At 39.8% G+C, this 18,266-nt stretch overlaps 2 protein-coding genes and 1 long non-coding RNA gene across 3 annotated transcripts; 1 reads left to right on the top strand and 2 right to left on the bottom strand.

The window, feature by feature from the left end:
- Nucleotides 1-189: 189 nt before the first annotated feature.
- LOC137871663 (uncharacterized) lies at nt 190-5,391 on the bottom strand. The gene is made up of 4 exons (XR_011102829.1): nt 5,303-5,391; nt 4,421-4,550; nt 4,078-4,155; nt 190-2,721 (listed from the first exon to the last, which is right to left on the bottom strand). It is a non-coding gene; the product is annotated as an uncharacterized lncRNA (long non-coding RNA).
- Nucleotides 5,392-9,620: 4,229 nt separating this feature from the next.
- On the top strand, nt 9,621-11,923 carry ccl20b (chemokine (C-C motif) ligand 20b). Its single transcript, XM_068710245.1, has 4 exons — nt 9,621-9,809; nt 9,913-10,015; nt 11,269-11,343; nt 11,464-11,923. The coding sequence occupies exons 1-4, from the start codon at nt 9,728-9,730 to the stop codon at nt 11,522-11,524; spliced, it is 321 nt and encodes a 106-aa protein (XP_068566346.1). The 5' UTR covers nt 9,621-9,727; the 3' UTR covers nt 11,525-11,923.
- Nucleotides 11,924-12,381: 458 nt separating this feature from the next.
- On the bottom strand, nt 12,382-17,854 carry LOC137872039 (toll-like receptor 13). The gene is made up of 4 exons (XM_068710242.1): nt 17,655-17,854; nt 14,921-17,515; nt 13,703-13,820; nt 12,382-13,607 (listed from the first exon to the last, which is right to left on the bottom strand). Exons 2-4 carry the CDS (start codon nt 17,451-17,453, stop codon nt 13,367-13,369), a joined length of 2,892 nt encoding a protein of 963 aa, XP_068566343.1. The 5' UTR covers nt 17,454-17,515; nt 17,655-17,854; the 3' UTR covers nt 12,382-13,366.
- Between the last annotated feature and the right edge of the window lie 412 nt (nt 17,855-18,266).

Here is an 18,266-nt window from a genome sequence, read left to right as displayed (position 1 = left end):
TTATCTGAGTGCCATCTTTTAGTTTTCATTTGGCTGACCTAGCCCAAGAGTGTTCTTCCTCGTTTTTGTGTGCGTAGGTGCTTGCGTGCAGTAGAACCAGGTGAAAACAACTTCAATGAACATTGAGGAAACAAGTTAAAAAATACTTCAGTCAAGAAGAAAACTTAACATTTTTAATGAAGACTTGAATATAAGCAATACAGAAACTCTTGTAACATTCATATTTTACAAAAAAACATTTGAAATTTACAGAATTGAAACACTCCACTTAAAGCTTGCAGATGTTCCGTTGTTTATCTTTAAAGGAATCATTTGAGTTGGCTGAAAGGTTGATACCACTTTCAAATCTGTCGAATAAACATAAGGCTAGCTAGCAGCCTGTTAGCTTAGCTTAGCATACAGCTAGCCTGGCTCTGTCTAAAGGTAAATGCATACCAGAACCTCTGATGCTCACTAACATGTGAGCCAGGAGCATAGATGTTTAAAGACCACTTGGATACAGCGTTGGAGGCGCCGTTCATTCTCATGAAAGTTGTTCAGTGGCGCATGAAGTACAAGAAAAGCTTGACTTGCGAGTATTAAATTAACCAGATCTTCCAGGGATCTTCCACATCCACTGGATCGTGGAGCAAGCGCACTAGCTTTTCCTTTAACTCCGTGCTCAGTCACATGAACGGAGGAAGGACAATAACTCTGGATTTAGCTATTTGTACATTTTTTAGGACCTAATGATTTAAATAAGGGATAATTAAGTATTTGTATTGGGAATTTGATTTACCTAACACATTATAAGTGTATCTTCCCAATGTAAGTCCTTGGGGAAAAAGCAGGCGGCAACCTCTGGTTCTGAAGTGAAGCCAATGTGGAAGTCTCAAACCTGCGTTCTCTCTAGTGTCCATCAGGGGGCGACTCCTCTGGTTGTATAGAAGTCTAGTCTAAAATGACTCTACTTCTCTCTTGATTTATTACCTACTCTTGCTACATATTACCAACATTAATTTGCCACGTTCTGCAGCTGTCACAGGTGTGTATTTCATCATCACCACGGCATGTACGTACGTGCATGGTGGCAGAACTTGATCCTAAACAACAGGGAAAGCACCTTCTAAAATCCTGATTTACAATAAGATGCCTTTCACTCAGTCCTCTTACATCACTACATAATTTCTCATGAAGACAATCATTGACAGCTCTTTCAATTGTATTTCAATGAATGTCTTCACCGCAATGCTTTTGAGTTTTCTTTGTCCACGCACGTCTGTACGTCACATATGTCGGTACAATCATTCCATCCATTCAAGACTGCTTTGGTGAGTCAAGTGACTTTGATTGTGACAGTGCCAATATTCACCCGGATGACGACAACAGAAATAATTATAGGTATATGTATATTTACGGGTTAATAACAGATGAGGTCAAATAGTCAGGACTTGAGGTTACAATAGAGTGAGTTAGCTATGTTGAGACGTGGGTTCTGTCGGCTAAAAACTGTGTATGTTTGAATTTGTTTTTTGTAAAAATGAATTAATTATTTAGATCATGTGTACATATAGTTCTTATCAAGTTTTGTGGCATACATTTTCTGGTTGTGACCATTTGAGCTAAAGAAATTGCCTTGGTCCTGTAGGTTTCCCATCAAACACACATTTACTAGTTTTTAGATATTGAGCGGCTTGATTTAAACCAGTAGAATTACTTTAAACAAGTGTTCCAAACCTTTCTTACAGCAGTCGTTACATCTGTTGGCTCTAGTTAGCTAATGTGACAGATTCCTGTGAGAAATGGCAAGCAGGTGGCTAATAACGCTAACGAAGCTACAAAAAGTTAGCTCTGCAGTGAGCGAGAAAACAACTGTGAGTTAGTCCCAGACGATCAACAAACAGGTGCAATGTGTTTAGATCCCAGAGGCCGTTAACGTCAGCATTTTTAAAAAGTAACGTGAGAATAAAAAATAAGTAAAGTCAGTGTTCGTAAAGTAACGTTAGCATAAGGTAGCATTTCTGCTGTTTTCCCGCAAAGGTTAAGAGCATGTCTCATACTTAATATTAATGTTAACTTGTATGAATTTACTGCTTTTTACCATCAAAATATACAGATCGCTTGATTTTTATGCCAGACGCACAAGCATTTCACCCCTTTAGGCCGGCAGGTTGTGAACACAGATGACAGATTCACGAGATAATAAATCTAATGTTAGCGGAGGGAAAATAAATAAATGAAGTAAACATTATCCCATCAGCTTTCATCTATTCACACGGAGTTCACAAGGCGCACGCCGCTGCCACTCAGCAAACAGGAAGAGTATTCCATTTCAAACCATTAGCGGGGCTTGTAATGCGGCGTCTTTGTTATAGTTTCTTAGTTATATGTTAAAACAAGACTTTATTGTTCCCCCAGGGAAAGACAGAAGCTACCCTGCAGTTTATAGTTACTTAAATTACCCCGTCCTTTACCAGCTGCAACATTAAAGTGAGATACATAATGCATAATGCAAAGTAATATACATTATTCTGTAGTCAGCAATTCTGCAGACTGAGTACTTTGCGAATTTAAGTACATCTTGATGCCAATATTTTGGACATCTGCTTGTTGAGAGACAAATTGAGAGTCAATTGATTAGTTAGTTGATTAGTTGTCGACAGTTGGCGTTCAGCATGTCACATCTTCTTCCTCCTGTGTAGGCGGTTGGGGTTTCCCCCTTCCTTGCGAGCTTTTCTTTTGCTGCTGGATAGAAACAGAAAACGAGTAAGCCTGCATTACTGCTCAGTATCAGGGCGAGTTTTGGCACATTGTAGTTTGTTGTTTAATAGATTTTGTATGTGCTCAACGTATAAAGGTGTGTATAAAGTTGAGAATAGAAACAATAGACGATGAAAATGTGTTTTTTTGTAAGCTTGCCATTTGGAACATGTTGGCATTCCGTGTGTGGTAATTTGGGTAACCAAACAACTGTCAGAAGCAGAGTTAAGCAGCTGTAGCTAGCTAGCTAATTAAGCTAACGTTAACCCAATGTTACCAGGGTCCTGTGCTCCATATGCAGTTTATGTGGTAAAAATGTAGACTCTGGGAACACGCTGTCTCTTGCTGACTTTTTAATACGTCAAGTTAGAAAATTATTGTTAACGTACATAATAACGTGCTTAAACTCTGAGGCTAATGCTAACACCTCCCAGACAAAAAGTTAGCATCCTCACATTTGGTGACGTAGAAGACATACATCAGCATTGTTCTTGTATTTTTAGATCACATTTTAAGTACGATAAGGCTTTAAGGATGGCTAACTGATGTATTTAGCAAACGTAACACTATCTCAGGTAACGTTGGCTGGGGTTGCTTGGCAGTGTCAACTTTAACCCAATAAAGAGCAGACCAAAACTGCTAACGTGCTAAATTCTGATTGCATTCAGGATCAGCACATGGATTTTTTGACCTGTAATCTCACAAACTAATGTGTCACAGTCACGGCTGCGCCCCTGTTTTTCCTCTTGTTCAATAGTCCTAATACGTCTTCCATGTCCCCACGTTGCTTCTCCGTGTGTGTGTGTGTGTGTGTGTGTGTGTGTGGGGTCTCTCACTCTCCTGCTCGACCTACACGGCTGCCATTAATCTGCTTGTCACCTCCCTCGCTCTCCCCGCCTCTTGCAACACACCTGCCTGCTGTCAGCTCATCAGCTCTCCAGCTTATCAACTCTACTCCCACTCGGTATCAGATCCTAATCGCAACGGCTGTGGTGGTGTCACTCTGCAGGCCCTGCTAGTTAAGTGATTGCAGCCTACTTAAGGGTTGATAAACGCACATTTCTTAAGATGTTGTGCTTGTGTTTTGGAAAGGCAACCGCTGTTTAAAGGTAGTAGTCTAGGGGTTTAGAAACCACTTAATATGATTACCACCTGGTAACATGTATAGAAAGTAAAACTCCTGCCGGTTCCAGAACTTATTTCAGAATATTTCTACAGTGACGAAAGACAAATATTTTTGTATCCTGTTTGGATTGTGCCACGAATTACAATTGTTGTAGCATGTGTGTGTGTGTGTGTGTGGGTGTGGGTGTGGGTGTGTCTTCATGTGCACGTTACCACAAAATTGCAAGAAGGCTTCGCATCTTGTGAGGCGTTGAGGCCACGCACACTTGGCGACGTTTCCACTTTATGACACTTGGAAGAGAAACAGAAACAACAAAAAAAGTTGCGAAACTCTTTGGAGGCGGTTCAGTCGTCTCACTTTGAAATGTGGTGAATATAAGTGAGAGAAAGTCTTGTAGGAACGGGAGGTGATGATGATGATGGGACATTTTAAGCTTGTGGTTAATCCTGAACAGAAGCTGAGGAAATGGAGGGAAAGAAAACATAGCCAGAAGGAGTTCAAGGAGTCGTACTTCAGTATAAAATAAAAAGGACAAAGCAGACAACGTAATCTTACACCGCATTAATGCTGCACCCTTCAGTGATGCCCTGCCAATGGCACTGCACCGCCCCTCCCCTTTTAAGAATGGATTTCACAGCATGGACTTCGGAGAAAGCCGTACAGCAACCACGATGCCCTGCACAAACTCAAAGACAGAATAGTCATACGATATATGAATCAAACTGGTTTTTGTTGGCAGGCCACTTCAAATACTTCAGATGTCTTGAAGGATCTTTGTGGGGTTTAGTTCGGGGTTCGTGTTCATTGTTTTGGATGGACAAAAAAAGTTATACGCCATATCAAATACCGTGTGACGGCGTCAAACCTTCATTAAAGTCATAAATCTTGCGAGCTCACTTTTCACAACAAGAGCCAAGAATTCATGCCGACCCTGATCCGGACGACTACAAAACTAGATGACGATCATATGAAATAAAGCATGTTTTTACATGTTTCTGCAGAAAATGTTTCACCACTTGGGGACGGAGTGGCAAACTGTAAACACAACAGTTACATGTAAAGCTGATATGGCTAAAACATTAATGTTTAAATACATGCATCAGGACGACATTAGCACTCAGTATCTGGATCTTTAGCAGCTAAATGTTCTGAGGCTTGTTGCCAACTTTGCAGGGACAGTATGTATTACAGCGTGTTTGTCCTCCTTTTTTTGGGGGGGGCCAAAAATAACGACCTGCTGCGACCCAAATATGTGAAAACATTGAAAAGTGCAGCTTTAACCAAATCTGTTCGTTTCTTTTTGTGCAAGACAACAACACTGCTAAGTTGTAGCATGCATGTAGCATGTAGCAATGAGACGCATCAGAAGAAGAAACATGTGGGCCGTGTCATTCTGCAATCATTTCATTCTGGATTGTTCTGCAAACGATGACTTACCTGCTGCCTGAATGGCCACCCAAAGAAGAGCCAGCGTCAGAATAGAAAGCAGCTTCATTTCTACTGAGACGAGAAGATGTGGATCTTGATTTCGGGGACTCGTGTGAAGGTGAAGTGGTTGAGTATTGTTTGGGACACTGGTGAGATTCACTGCCGGGAATAGAGATCTCGGAGGTAGGGAGGGACTAACGGTACTTTTTTTTTTTGGTCTGTGTGAGTGTGCATTCAGTTACACAATAAGTACTTTCCCTAGAATAGACTATTTTTAGACTGCATTTTATCACTCTCCGTTAACTGCTAGCTGACCTTAATTGTCCATCAGCCGAGCAATCAAGGCCAACAAACAAAACGCAAAGTTTCCAGCCTGGTGTAATTTACAACTACGCAACCTCAGATTACAGCTTCTACGTCAGAGCTTTTCTTTATCTGGTGATAAATTGTAGCGGAAGCTGTGGAGATCAAACCAAGTTCACTTCTCTTTGATTATATCGTTTATGGCTGCAACATTCCTGCAAATTGAGAGTAGATGTCTTGAGAATCATTTCATGTGTTTTCACCCAATATTCTCCCTCTCATATTTGTTTATTTCACAAAGTTCTGTAGGTTTGAACTGTTTGGATGCAAACTATTTGAGTTTGAAGTGAGACATTGAGTTGAAATAGGAGATATTTTTGATATTCAATTGCCTTTTAGCTCATTTTTTGGTTAATGCTACACTATGTGCTTCACAGTTTAGTACTTGACGATTTGTAAGAATTATTCTTCTGCTGCTACAAACAAAGTTGATGAGAGTTGAATTCGCAGGTCGCAAAAACCCAAATAAATTTGCTAAAATAGCTTAAAAATCTCTGTACAGCAAAGGCTTTTACGGGTTTTTCCTATGGCCCTTTTTGATCCACTGTTAATATAAGAATATTGATTAGTGCAGCGTTAATTATCTTAAGCATGAAGGGTTGTTATTTTTATGTCCTAAAGTGACCTACAGCTCACAGTGTCACACTCACTGTACAAACTTGCTGTGCTGATAACATTCATTGCCATTGCGCTGTGACGAAAGATCACAGCCGCCGTTGAATGAAAACCACGAGGCTGCGAAATGTGAATTATTAAGAATATACTTGCTTTTAAGGAAGTTGTTGGATTCTTCAACCCATGACATACAGTTATTAAAAACATGAAGTGGTGGCATGTTTTCACACCTGTTGCACCACAGCACTGTAATCTCTATAATGGAAACAAGGAAATATCGACTTACACGTAAGCATTGTGTGCACAAGTTCCTGGCGAGTCCCACTTTTATAGTTACTATTTTAAGCACGTTTGCTATTTTTAGCTCCTCAAAATAGATTGAAACTATGTCACCTTCACCACGAGGGGTTTATGACAACATCACGTCATGAAGTTCACTGGACTATCAGGAATAGAAAGTAAAAGCCTCCAGGTTATAAAAATACCCCTAAATGCTTCATTTATGGGTTTTATGGGATTTTTAAAAATAATTTCATTAAGCTTTTATCTAATTTTAGATTTAGGGCAGTTTTTGTTTTCTTTTTTCGACAAACAAATGTCTTCGTCAAAGGTATCAAGAAAAGTATAGTTGTGCTGTCAAATTATATTGCCGATAGTATTGACACATCTCAAATGCAACTCGTGAACTGCAACTGCACTGTACGCACATGCTGTAAAACAAACAAGCCCAGAATGCCCAAATTCCCAGACTGAATTCAGAGGAAAGGTGGAGCTATTTTTAGAAAGGCTGAAGTCCACAACGATTGTGACGCTTGCTGTTATCTCCTGCGCCATCGTCTTTAAAGTTTATGACTGAAAGCTACTCTATCAAAGCCCGTCTTCCTGCAGTAAGACCTTCAGCGAATGATGTAACGGCGTCTGCCCTGTAATCACAATGCAAGGCATTTTAATTGTACCTGGGTATAAAGCAATTCAAACATCTTTAATCCGAGTTATAGACAGTGGCATCACTGCAACTCCTCAATAAACATCATGGCCCGATTATGAATTGTAACTTGTTTAAGCAAAACACGATTTCATAAAGTCAAACATTGAAGCACAATATATATCAAAATAATAAAGGCCTCTAGACTAATAATATATGTGCTGCGTCATTCAAGTCTATACTGAGGTTTAGCGGCGCAAACAGTGTAAACAAACAAATGTGCAGTTGAGCAAATTACCACAAACTAGTTTCCACACTCCCCAGGGCAGATGCCCGCATTACCACGATGGTGATCCTGTTAAGTATTGATTTAAGGATTGGAATACCAAAAGTGTTAAATTAGGGCCTAATTTAAAAAGGGGAAGTTCTTTCAACAATGCATTTCTAATTCAACTTATGGTTAGGACCAGCTTCGCAACAATATAGATAATACTTTTCAAGACAATAACTACAAACACAGTAAATATATGGAAGTTATACTAGTTAAGGTTTGGTTAGATTTTAACCAAGGAGTAACCTCCGGGTCTGAAAAGTGAAGCTAATGCTGAAGTGCCTTAAAGCTGCATTCTCTCTAGTGTCCACCAGGGGGCGACTCCTCTGGTTGTATAGAAGTCTAGTCTAAAATGACTCTACTTCTCTCTTGATTTATTCCCTCAGTAAACATTGTAAACATGAGTTTATGGTCTCAATCTCTAGTTTACAGTCTTCTTCAATACAGCATGATGTTCATTTAGTACATTATGATCCATTTAGAGTCAAACAGACCATAAAGCAGGGGACGATTTAGGGGCGGGGCTACATTGGGAAGGCCCTACAGTGTTTGGTTGTACTAAAAGACACTTTAAATAGTCTGCTGTTTATTTTTTCCAATAGGAAAATCGCTATAGTCTAAATTAGCATCCCAAATAATTTTACAGTTAATTACAGATCTAGCTAGTGTTAGCTGCTAACGTTAGCTGCTAACATTACCTGGTCATTTGGTTACAACAAGCTACACTGCAACACAACCTCGTAAAAGGTTGATGGGTAAAAGATCGTGGTTTGTGTTCAAGTAAGTATCATTGTAGTAGTTTGGGATCAAATATCTACTTATACTTAAACGTGAGGAGCGCTTTGTTGTGATGGTTACAAGAATAACCACATGGTTAAGGTTAGGGGACAAACGTGGTCAACAGACATACACCAACATTGACTTTCCACTTCACCCATTCTGTTTTCCTTTTAATGATTAATGAATCTAGAGGAAGAACAGCTTTGATGAACAAATTCATTAAGGACCACACTTGAGCGAATTACCTGTAAACAAGAATGGCATATGTCAGCAAGAATCATTCGTGACGCAACGTTTTATGCGGCTTGGACGGTAGCCACGTGCCGCTAGAGTCAAAGCGGCATACTTATGATAATTACAGCCTTTGGATCTCAGTGTCTCTCTGAAACACTTCTGATGACATCTGACGGGAGTCGGCGAACTTTCTGCTCAATGAAAGTCGTCTGTTTGTCTTTCTGAACACATCGCTATTGAAAGTATGTGCTCCTATGTTGAGGTTATCTGACCCGGAGATATCAGTGTGTGTCTTTTCTAAGTTGGTAAAAAGATACTCTACGCGACTCACTCACACACACACACACACACACACACACACACACACACACACACACACACACACACACACACACACACACACACAATGATGAAATTCCTTTCGTGCTGCTACAAAGGAGGTTGTTATTGAATGACTTGTAAGAGGAAGTTTAGGAAAGTGTGACTTTCCTAACTGCATGGATGCTTTTGAATTGTGAAAATAATCATCAACCAAAGTGAGGTTTTGCAATATTTTCTCATATTTGACAATTTACGTGATATTCAAATCCTTGCCAGGGTATCAGTCCTTAAAAAAATTTGAAATACAAACTTCTAGAGCTGCATTTATTGACTTTTGCCATTAAAACACATTAGCTATCAAGTCATTGCTACCATTACCAGCAAACATTAGCAGTAGGTCAATATATATTGTTTCTAATGCTTTATTCTGCTGTTAAGGTGGCATCTTATTTTATTCCTCTTCTTTAATAATGCTTATTTACTTATTATGACTTTTGTCCTCTTTTCTGGTTATTTCTAGTGGTGCTACTCTGATAAAGGTGGTTGGATGTTTACGATCACTTCCACAGGCTACTAATGCCAATTTTCTATTACACTTCCTGGTCCCACGCAGAGGTGAGAGCCAACAGGTGTAACTTTTTGCTCCATTTTCTGGCTCACTTCCACATTCTGAAACAATCGCACATGTTACACAATCCTGCCGAACACGGGAAAATCCCAGAGACGCCTACTTAAGCAGTAGAGCGCAGGACCGTCTCTGTCACACTCTCAACGAATCCCTTCAGGCGCTCTACACCGCTTACTTCAAAACCTCTGCATCAGCAAACTGAGACCGGTACAGCCAGCACTCCTACCTTAAGAAACAATGGCAAGCAGCAAAGTTTGTCTCCTGGCCGTTCTGTGCTCCCTCGTCATCCTCACTACCTTTATCGGCAGCACACAGTCAGGTACGTCTTCACTGCAAACCTTAAAGCTCCAACAAACAGTGGACAAGTAGAATTAAGATTGTGTGGTTGTATTTATTTACTTATTTTTTTACAATTTTCGCAGCGAGCTGCTGCATGATGTACACCTCACGTCAGCTGTCATGCCATCGTCTGATGGGCTACACCATTCAGACCATCATCAACTCCTGCGACATCAACGCCATCATGTGAGTAAACCATTTCATCTCATGTCAAATTCGGTAGCAACAGCAACACATGGAGCAGGCTGTGGCCTGTAGCAGGTAGATCCAGGTGGAAATGTTGAGAAAAATACAATTAATACATTTACAGATAATGTGGGCCAGTTTAACAATGGTCATCAATTATTCTGCGGACTATTTTCTCAATTAAAACATTTAAAAACTTCCATCACATGATTCCAGAGCACAATGTGACTTGATCAAATATTCAATTTGTTTCAGTGTAAAGTCTCATATTTGACATATAATAAAATATAAGTTATTAAAATGAAATAGACATAGAAAAATGCACTGCATGATTGTGTTAATGTGCAATCGCAGCCACTAAATGAATAGAGATATGGCAGTGCACTCAAGTTGACAAAGCTTGTGTGTCTAAATTGCACAACACTCCCTTGCTTGTGTTCCCCCGGCAGTTAAAGTGTGACCAAAAATCAATCATTTGCTTCGGGCAAGGATGGATTTCTGAATGGGCTTAACTAGCACAGGACCAGGAGCCTAACGTGTCAGGGCCCCCCCAGGCCTTCACTTAAGAAATGTTACTCAAAGAGATATGTACTACAAAGAGACACAAAACAACCACAATGAGACTCAAGATGACTAGAAAGAGACACAAAACAACCACAATGAGACTCAAGATGACTAGAAAGAGACACAAAACAACCACAATGAGACTCAAGATGACAGGAAAGAGACACAAAACAACCACAATGAGACTCAAAATGACTAGAAAGAGACACAAAACAACCACAATGAGACTCAAGATGACTAGAAAGAGACACAAAACAACCACAATTAGACTCAAAATGACTAGAAAGAGACACAAAACAACCACAATGAGACTCAAGATGACCACAAGTAGACATATGACAACAACAAAAACACTCAAAAAAGATGCGAAACGGCAAAAAAAAGGGGCAAAACAACCACAGACAAAAATAATTACAAAGTGACACAAAACAACTACAAAGACACATAAATTGATCCCAAAGAGACACAACTTCACAACCAAAAGAAGCTAAAGAACTGTAAAGTATGTGTGTGTCTTGCTCTTGTTTAGGGGTGGTGGTGGGCCCGCTGTAGTAAATATGTCTGAGAGACACTGTGGGGTTAACCAGAATGAGACCACAGGGAGGGGAACTGTTCCTCTCATGTAGTGAAGCACATTAATGTGTCTCATGTTTCATCATTTCTTAACCGTGACCTGTTTTTTCCCACAGATTCCACCTTCCAGGGAGGTTCGTGTGCGCTAACCCTTCCTCCAAGTGGGCTCAGAGAGCGATGAAATGCCTCGAGTGAGTACCCTCGTGTCCCTTTAGGGTGCTTAATGCCGTCTTTCTGTGCAATTCTTTTCATTTGACGGTCTAACCATGCACTAAACTAAATGAATGTTGTGTTTCCATTTTTCTGTGTAGTGAGAGGAGGAGGAAGAGGAACGGTCAGATCACCGCGAAGGAAAACACCACGTCAGCATAAGCTCTGCAGAGCAGTTCATATCTGCAGCACATGACTTTATTTCTGATGCAGCACATAACCCTGATAGTCACTGTAATTAGATTTTAGTAAATTATATCTCATTATATTTGTTCTGTTTTATAAACAGCGAAGTGTAGTACATAGTATACACAGTAAACGGTACATTGTAGAAACAGAACGTCACCGAAAAATTATGAAAACATTGTTTTTGAGAAGTGTGTGTATATATATATATATATATATATATATATATATGCATGTTATATATTTATATGTTATCTATTTATATGTTGTATATTGCGTGTTGCTGAACTCTGATATTTTGAGTCAGAGAAATGAAGCATGAAAGTGGGAAGTTTTGCTTGTAATTTATATTGTCAAAGAATTTATTAAAATAGATGTTTTATAATACATGTTATGTCTTTATGTCCACACATTTCATACCTTCAATACAACCTTTTCATTTATTATATTTGAAAAATTACTTGAAATGAATTGAGTTTAATTTGATATATAGTATATATATATATATATAGGACAAGTATTTAAAAAAAGCCATACAATCATCATATCTGCTTACTTTACATTGATTAGTCAATAAAAGGTCAGCATTTAAATCAGAGTAAAATTCAAAATCAGCACTTTAAAATATGCAGTTGACACAATATATTAGTAATAATATTACGAAGACAAGAGGATAAAGTTGAAAAATCATGCATTTGATATTAGGCATTTGTCACAAACTTTTTACCCAGAAAAAGACAATGTTATCCTGCTGATGATGGATAATGTAGTTGCAATAAAAATAATAATTCCAAAAAGCAGATTCAAAAGTGTCCAGGGACAACAGATGAAAGTTATCATTGTGCTATATCTTTATTGTACACTGTCTCTGTCTTAAATACACCAATAAAAGATTGAATAAATGAAAATGAAATACATGTCAGATGACAAATTATACGTTTTAAGCCCCTTAACATAGTGTTCCAATTTTTTCACAATGAATCACCTTGATCCAGCTCTTCATTGAAGACATCAAATCAACAATATTTTAGATGTATTTTGCACCACATTTCCCCAAAATGTAACTCGACAGATTTGTTATATTTAGAAACTTTGGGGAAAATAAATTTCTGTGGGTTTAAACAAAGCTCGGCTGCTAATAAAAAAAAGTATTTTAATAATTTAAAAAAGATTAAAATAACAAGATTGTGTGCTACTGGTTACACAATAATACAGATTGTATGATTTTCCATTATAATCAATGCAAAGCTTTTCAGAATATACATTTTTACAAATTGATTTTGCCGGTTTTCCAAGCGTCATTTTTACTGATTACCGGCCAGTTGCTTCATTTCTAAATAATATAACTGACCATTTATCGTGACAATTTGGCAACATGTTTTGAGCGAAATGAAACCGTACATATGTCAATCTGTTGCAGGTTAAAAGATTGGCAGTATCATCGTATAGTTTGAAAAAATTAATCTGAAAGTGACTTTCGATTTTTATCAAACAACTGGCAAGTAGTGGGACCCAGACCCAGATGTTCACTGCCCTATTAGAGGAGCTCATGATGGAAAAACTAATTTCACTCGTACTTAGTCATAACTTGGTCTTCCAGTTTGGTTGTATGGGAACTGTTCAAGTTGTGACGCCTCATTTTCCATTTCAGTTAGACCAGTAAGATCAGCTGATCAAGATGGTATTCTAAAGTGATGCCGGGAACCTCCTTCAGATACACTTTATGGCAATTTTGTGGTAAAACAACCCAACAAATTCCAAGAAGACTCCAACAAAGTCCACTGTCTGCAAACCTCAAAGGATTGTATTTCCTTTCCATCACGGTCTGTCCATCACATTGAGGAGGAACTGGTCCTCACCAAGATCTTCTCCGGTCTTCAGAGCCTGGCGGAGTTTCTCCCAGAACAGCTTGGGGTGCTCCTCGGCTCGAGGCCAGCTCAGGTAGGTCCGCCTCTTCAGCAGCTTCCTCATGCGGTAGTAAGGAGACAGCTGAGTGATGGGGATGTCCTCCAGAAACACCATGATCAGCACGTCCTTCTGCTCGTCGAACAGACGGAAGCTACAACGGAAGGAATCGACGGATCAGTCACACAAACTGGCTCCATACAGAGTTAGTGGGGTGTTAAACTGCCGTGTGTCGGCTGACATGTTTACCTGGCCACCTGGATCTCTCTGGAGCACCACTCGCTCTCGAGGTATCTGCGACTGATCACACAGATGGTCTTCCTGCTTCCGTAGATAGCATCTGTGATGTTGTCTATGATGGGTTTACCTGAGGAAGTGAGAAGGAAGAAGGAGAAGAAAAGGGTCAGGGAAAAAAAAAGTCTGAGTTTGCCTCATTAGTTCCTCTGATGGTGCAGTACAAAGAGTACTATGGTGACACCCTCTGGAGTATAGATGAAAGTACAAAGCAAAAAGCTGTTTGCTTGAAAATTGTGTTTGAAACCTAAAAGGAGAAAAATATTACTCTTTGTTCTTTTTAATGACAGTTTTTAACTGCAGATATTCTAAGTCTATTATCTCTGCATTAAAGCTTTCTACAACATACACACAAAAGAGCAGCACCCTGGCCTGAAAAGCTACCCTAACTCTCTGTATATATAAGCCACACTGACCGGTGGTGTTCAAACATGATTGCATGCAAAGATGGTGGCGCGCATGTACGCAGCGGCTCGACACTCTCGGTTTGATAGCAGCTTTTTCGTCCTGTGTGTTTTATGTGTACCTGTTTGTGCATCAGAGGCTCATATATACTACGAGCGAGCTGAACTCCTTGACATTGGAGACAGTATAAGGTCTACATCCCTGAAAGATTGGATTCTATCCCACCGGAGATCATGCGACTGGGAAAGCCCGGCGACGCTACCTTCATCCCACCCAGGAGGCGGAGAGAAATGAGGCAGAAGTGGGGCAAGAGGAGCAGCCTGCAGGCTAAGCTAAGAGCTGACCCCAACTGACCAGCTCTACCGAGTCTCTTTCTGGCAAACTCCCAGCCACTAAAGCTCTTACCACAGCTGCCATTTAGATACTTCAGGGTAATTTTACTCAATTAGGAAACTTCCTAAGCAAATAAGACTATTTGACCGCATACACTCTCCCCCATTATCCCTGTATCTCTATTCAGTCCATTCCCCACCTTTCCTAATCCTGATCACCTGCATCTCATTCCCCAATCACCCTTTTAGTACATATACCAACCCCTTCACCCCAGCCAGTTGCCAGATTATCAATGTTGCTTGCGTTGCTCTCCAAAAACTTAATCCAAACCTGAACCCTGCCATTGTTTCTGACCCAACCAACTGGCAGACATTGCTATCCCAATAGCCAATCCACAAACACGGCTAAAACATTTTGTTCAATGCCAGGTCTCACCTGGCTCGAAGTCTCGATGGTGCAGACACAATCTCCAGTTCTGCTCCCCTTCCAGTTTTGGCAGCAGCTCCCTGATGACCCACGGCTCATCATGGGTGTTGTAGGAGACGAAGGCATCGTACTGATTGGGAGCTTGCTTGTTTTTAAGCTTTGTGTCAAAGAGCAAAGCCAGAAAGAGGTAGTAGGCGTAGACCAGCTGCCACCTCAGGAAATGGTAGGTGAAGGACACCAACATAAAGAGGAGGATCATGCATGTGGTGGAGATAAAGTAGATGAATTCTGTGTCCACTGTGCAGGACTGGACGTCTAGGTCCAACAGTTTCATACCTTTAAGATTCGAAGGATAGTTGCACACAAAGTTGTATGCGTCATAAACTTGTGTTTGCTTGTCGAAAACTGTCCAATTTCGGAACCAGAAGTTATCGCAGTCACAGGTGAAACTGTTGCCTTGAAGATCGAGATATACGAGAGCCGGTAAGGACTTTATAACTTTCTCACTGACTACTGAATATTGATTCCTTCTTGCCTGCAGGAATTCCAGCTTAGTAAGGTTGGCTTCTATAAGGAAATCTAGAGATTGAAGGCTTGTTCTAGATATGGAGAGACTTAAAAGGCCTTGGATTGGGTAAAACAACTCCGGAGAGAGATCCGTGAGGTCATTTGAGCTAATGTCAAGTGTTTGCAGTCGTGGCGTGTAAGTAAACGTGTCTTTGTGCAAGGATAGAAGTTGAGCGTTCCTGGCATTGAAAACCAAAAGATTAGTCAAACCTTGAAGGAAGTTGGAAGGCAGCAAGGACTTCCCCCTACGGTTATTTCCAAGAAACACCAACGTCTGCAGACGGGACAGCTTAGAAAATGGTGGATCAGACAAAGCTACACTCTCAGAGTATTTAATTTTATTGTCCCTCAAATCCAATGCTTTTAAATTGACCAGATCATGGAAAAAACCGTTGCGTAGCCCCTTTTCATCAATTTTATTTGCGTTCAGCTGAATATTGGTAAGATTCCTTAATCCAAGAAAAGACCCATTTTCAAGTTTATAGATTTGATTATCATTTAACGACAAGTTCTGGAGTGACTTCAAGCCTGCAAATGCCCCGTGTTTAATGGCGGTGAGTTTATTCAGATTCAAACGCAGTTGTTTTAGATTTGGCAGGTATATTTTAAAAGCACCTTCTAATTTGGAGATGCTGTTGTTCTGCAGCTTTAAAACTTGCAATCGTATCAAATCTTTGAAGACGCACTCCTTGAGAGCTGAGATTAAATTCTGATGAAGGCTGAGCTGTCTGAGCTTTGTCAGGTTGGTGAAATCGTTGCATTCGAGTGTTTTGATGCTATTCTTGCTGAGATCCAGCTCTTGGAGAGTTGGTAGATTCCTTATGGCAGCTGGAACACATGGAAGTTTGTTTTGAGTCAGACTCAAGATCTGTAACCCTCGCAGAGATCTGAAGGCCTCTTCACTGATATTTTGTATGTTATTGCTGGCTAAATCTATCTCTGTTATGTTAATACACAACTGGAAGAATTGCGCATTGACATAGAGTAGGTTGTTGCTTCTGAGTTGGAGTGTGGACACTGTTGGGATGGTGCAGGAAACGTTGACTAGTGCTGTAAGTCTTGTATGTTTCATTTCATTCATCCTCAGAGAAGTCAGTGAGGGGTTGAAGTTCTCTCGTAACATTTTCCTGGTATCATTATCGATTGTAAGCCCACTAACATCAAGAGTAGACACTCGACTAAGAAAAGTCTTGTTACGAATGTCCCATTTCATCTGTGTCTTTTTAGAATAAGGGAGGCCGATGTTTAACCAGGTGAGATTTGGAAAAACATCTGCAGTGATCCTGAAAACAGCAATACGATTTTGAGACAAATCAAGGGAAGTGAGTTTTAGCGAGCTGTTTGTCAGTTCCCACGAATAAAAAGTGGTTAAATCGTTTCTTTCCACTGACAGCTCCCGTAGATTTGGCAGTTGCTGTAATATAGTGTGAACATTTGTCAAGTGGTGCAGTTTGTTGTTGGAGATGTCCAAAACCGTCAAGCTTGTCAAGGACTTTAAAGAGGTGGATGCCACCGACTTGATGCGATTACTTTTGAGTCTGAGCTCTGTGAGGTTGCTCAAACCCTGAAAAAGATCATCTCCAAGTTTAACAAGCCTGTTGTTATTTAGATTCAATTTCTTGAGGGAAATCAGACCGGCAAAGGCGCCTTGGTGTATTTGCGAGATGTAGTTGCGTTTCAGGTCTAACTGCATCAAAACGGAAAGATTTTTCAAATTTGATTCTTGCAGTGTTGAAATTTTGTTCTCAGACAAGTAAAAGCCTTCCATCGTTGAGGGAATATCTTGAGGAACCGCGTGGAGTTTACACTTGATACATATGGCGTTGTTGTTACTGATATGGCAAGACTTCAGATAAAATCCTGTGACTGGAACAACAAAACTGCTGATATTCAGCAAGAGAAAAACAAAACTCAGTTTAAAACATTCGGATCCTCTTTTTTGCTTTGTTTTGTCCTCTTTCCCTCCAGGAGCCATTTTTTATATCTTTTTTAAATCAAGGAATTGCAATCTGTCAATGTAAAGTCCACCTGGAGATCCTGAAAATCCAATAAAACAAACCATCAAGGACAGTAAGAAACAAAAAATACTCAAAATTAGAACACTATGGTAAATGTATGTCATCTGAACATTATTAACCTTATTGTAAATGACTCAGTAATGGTTTCTGATACTCACTGTGTCACACAAAGAAGAGCTGGTTAATCACTGATGTCATATCCACAGGATCTTGTAGTTTAATTATCATCCTTTGTTTGAATAAAATAATCCTCTCAGATGAAAAGAATGGAAATGATCTCTCTCACCGTGTAATAGACAGTAAACATGAGAAACATGTTCGTCTTGAGCGTAAACATCATCCATCTACCTGTCATTTCCGACCTCTTTTGTACAGATCAAGTGGGGAAGTGAGAGTTGAAGGCAGGTCCTTCAGGGAAATGGCTGTTTTGAGCAAAATTTGTCTTTATCTAGTTTTTCATGTATAATGTATTATGTACAAAAACACATACATTAATACATTTCTGAGAATAATTTTAAAGATCTTCTGATACGTATTAGATGTTAATGTGTATTCCTTTTATTCAAACTGGTTCACTGTCCTACATCTTTTACTTCTTTTTTAAGTAAAATGCAGGAAGTTGTCGCTTTACTCACTTCCTCAAAAAAAAAATGAATTAATGACGAATGAAGGGTGAGAGTGTCCAAAAAAGAACCAGCACTTCCTCCTCTCTGCTGCCCGGTAGATGCAGTATTAGTCAGAGAAAATACAGAGAAAGTGAGGTCTGTTGA

This window comes from Cebidichthys violaceus, unplaced genomic scaffold (assembly GCF_023349555.1).
Source record: "Cebidichthys violaceus isolate CVI_PGR_0920_01 unplaced genomic scaffold, fCebVio1.0.p SCAF_15, whole genome shotgun sequence".
Classification (NCBI taxonomy): Eukaryota; Metazoa; Chordata; class Actinopteri; order Perciformes; family Stichaeidae; genus Cebidichthys; species Cebidichthys violaceus.
The sequence above is the reverse complement of the archived record's forward strand: the minus strand, read 5'-3'. Positions and strand labels throughout refer to the sequence as shown.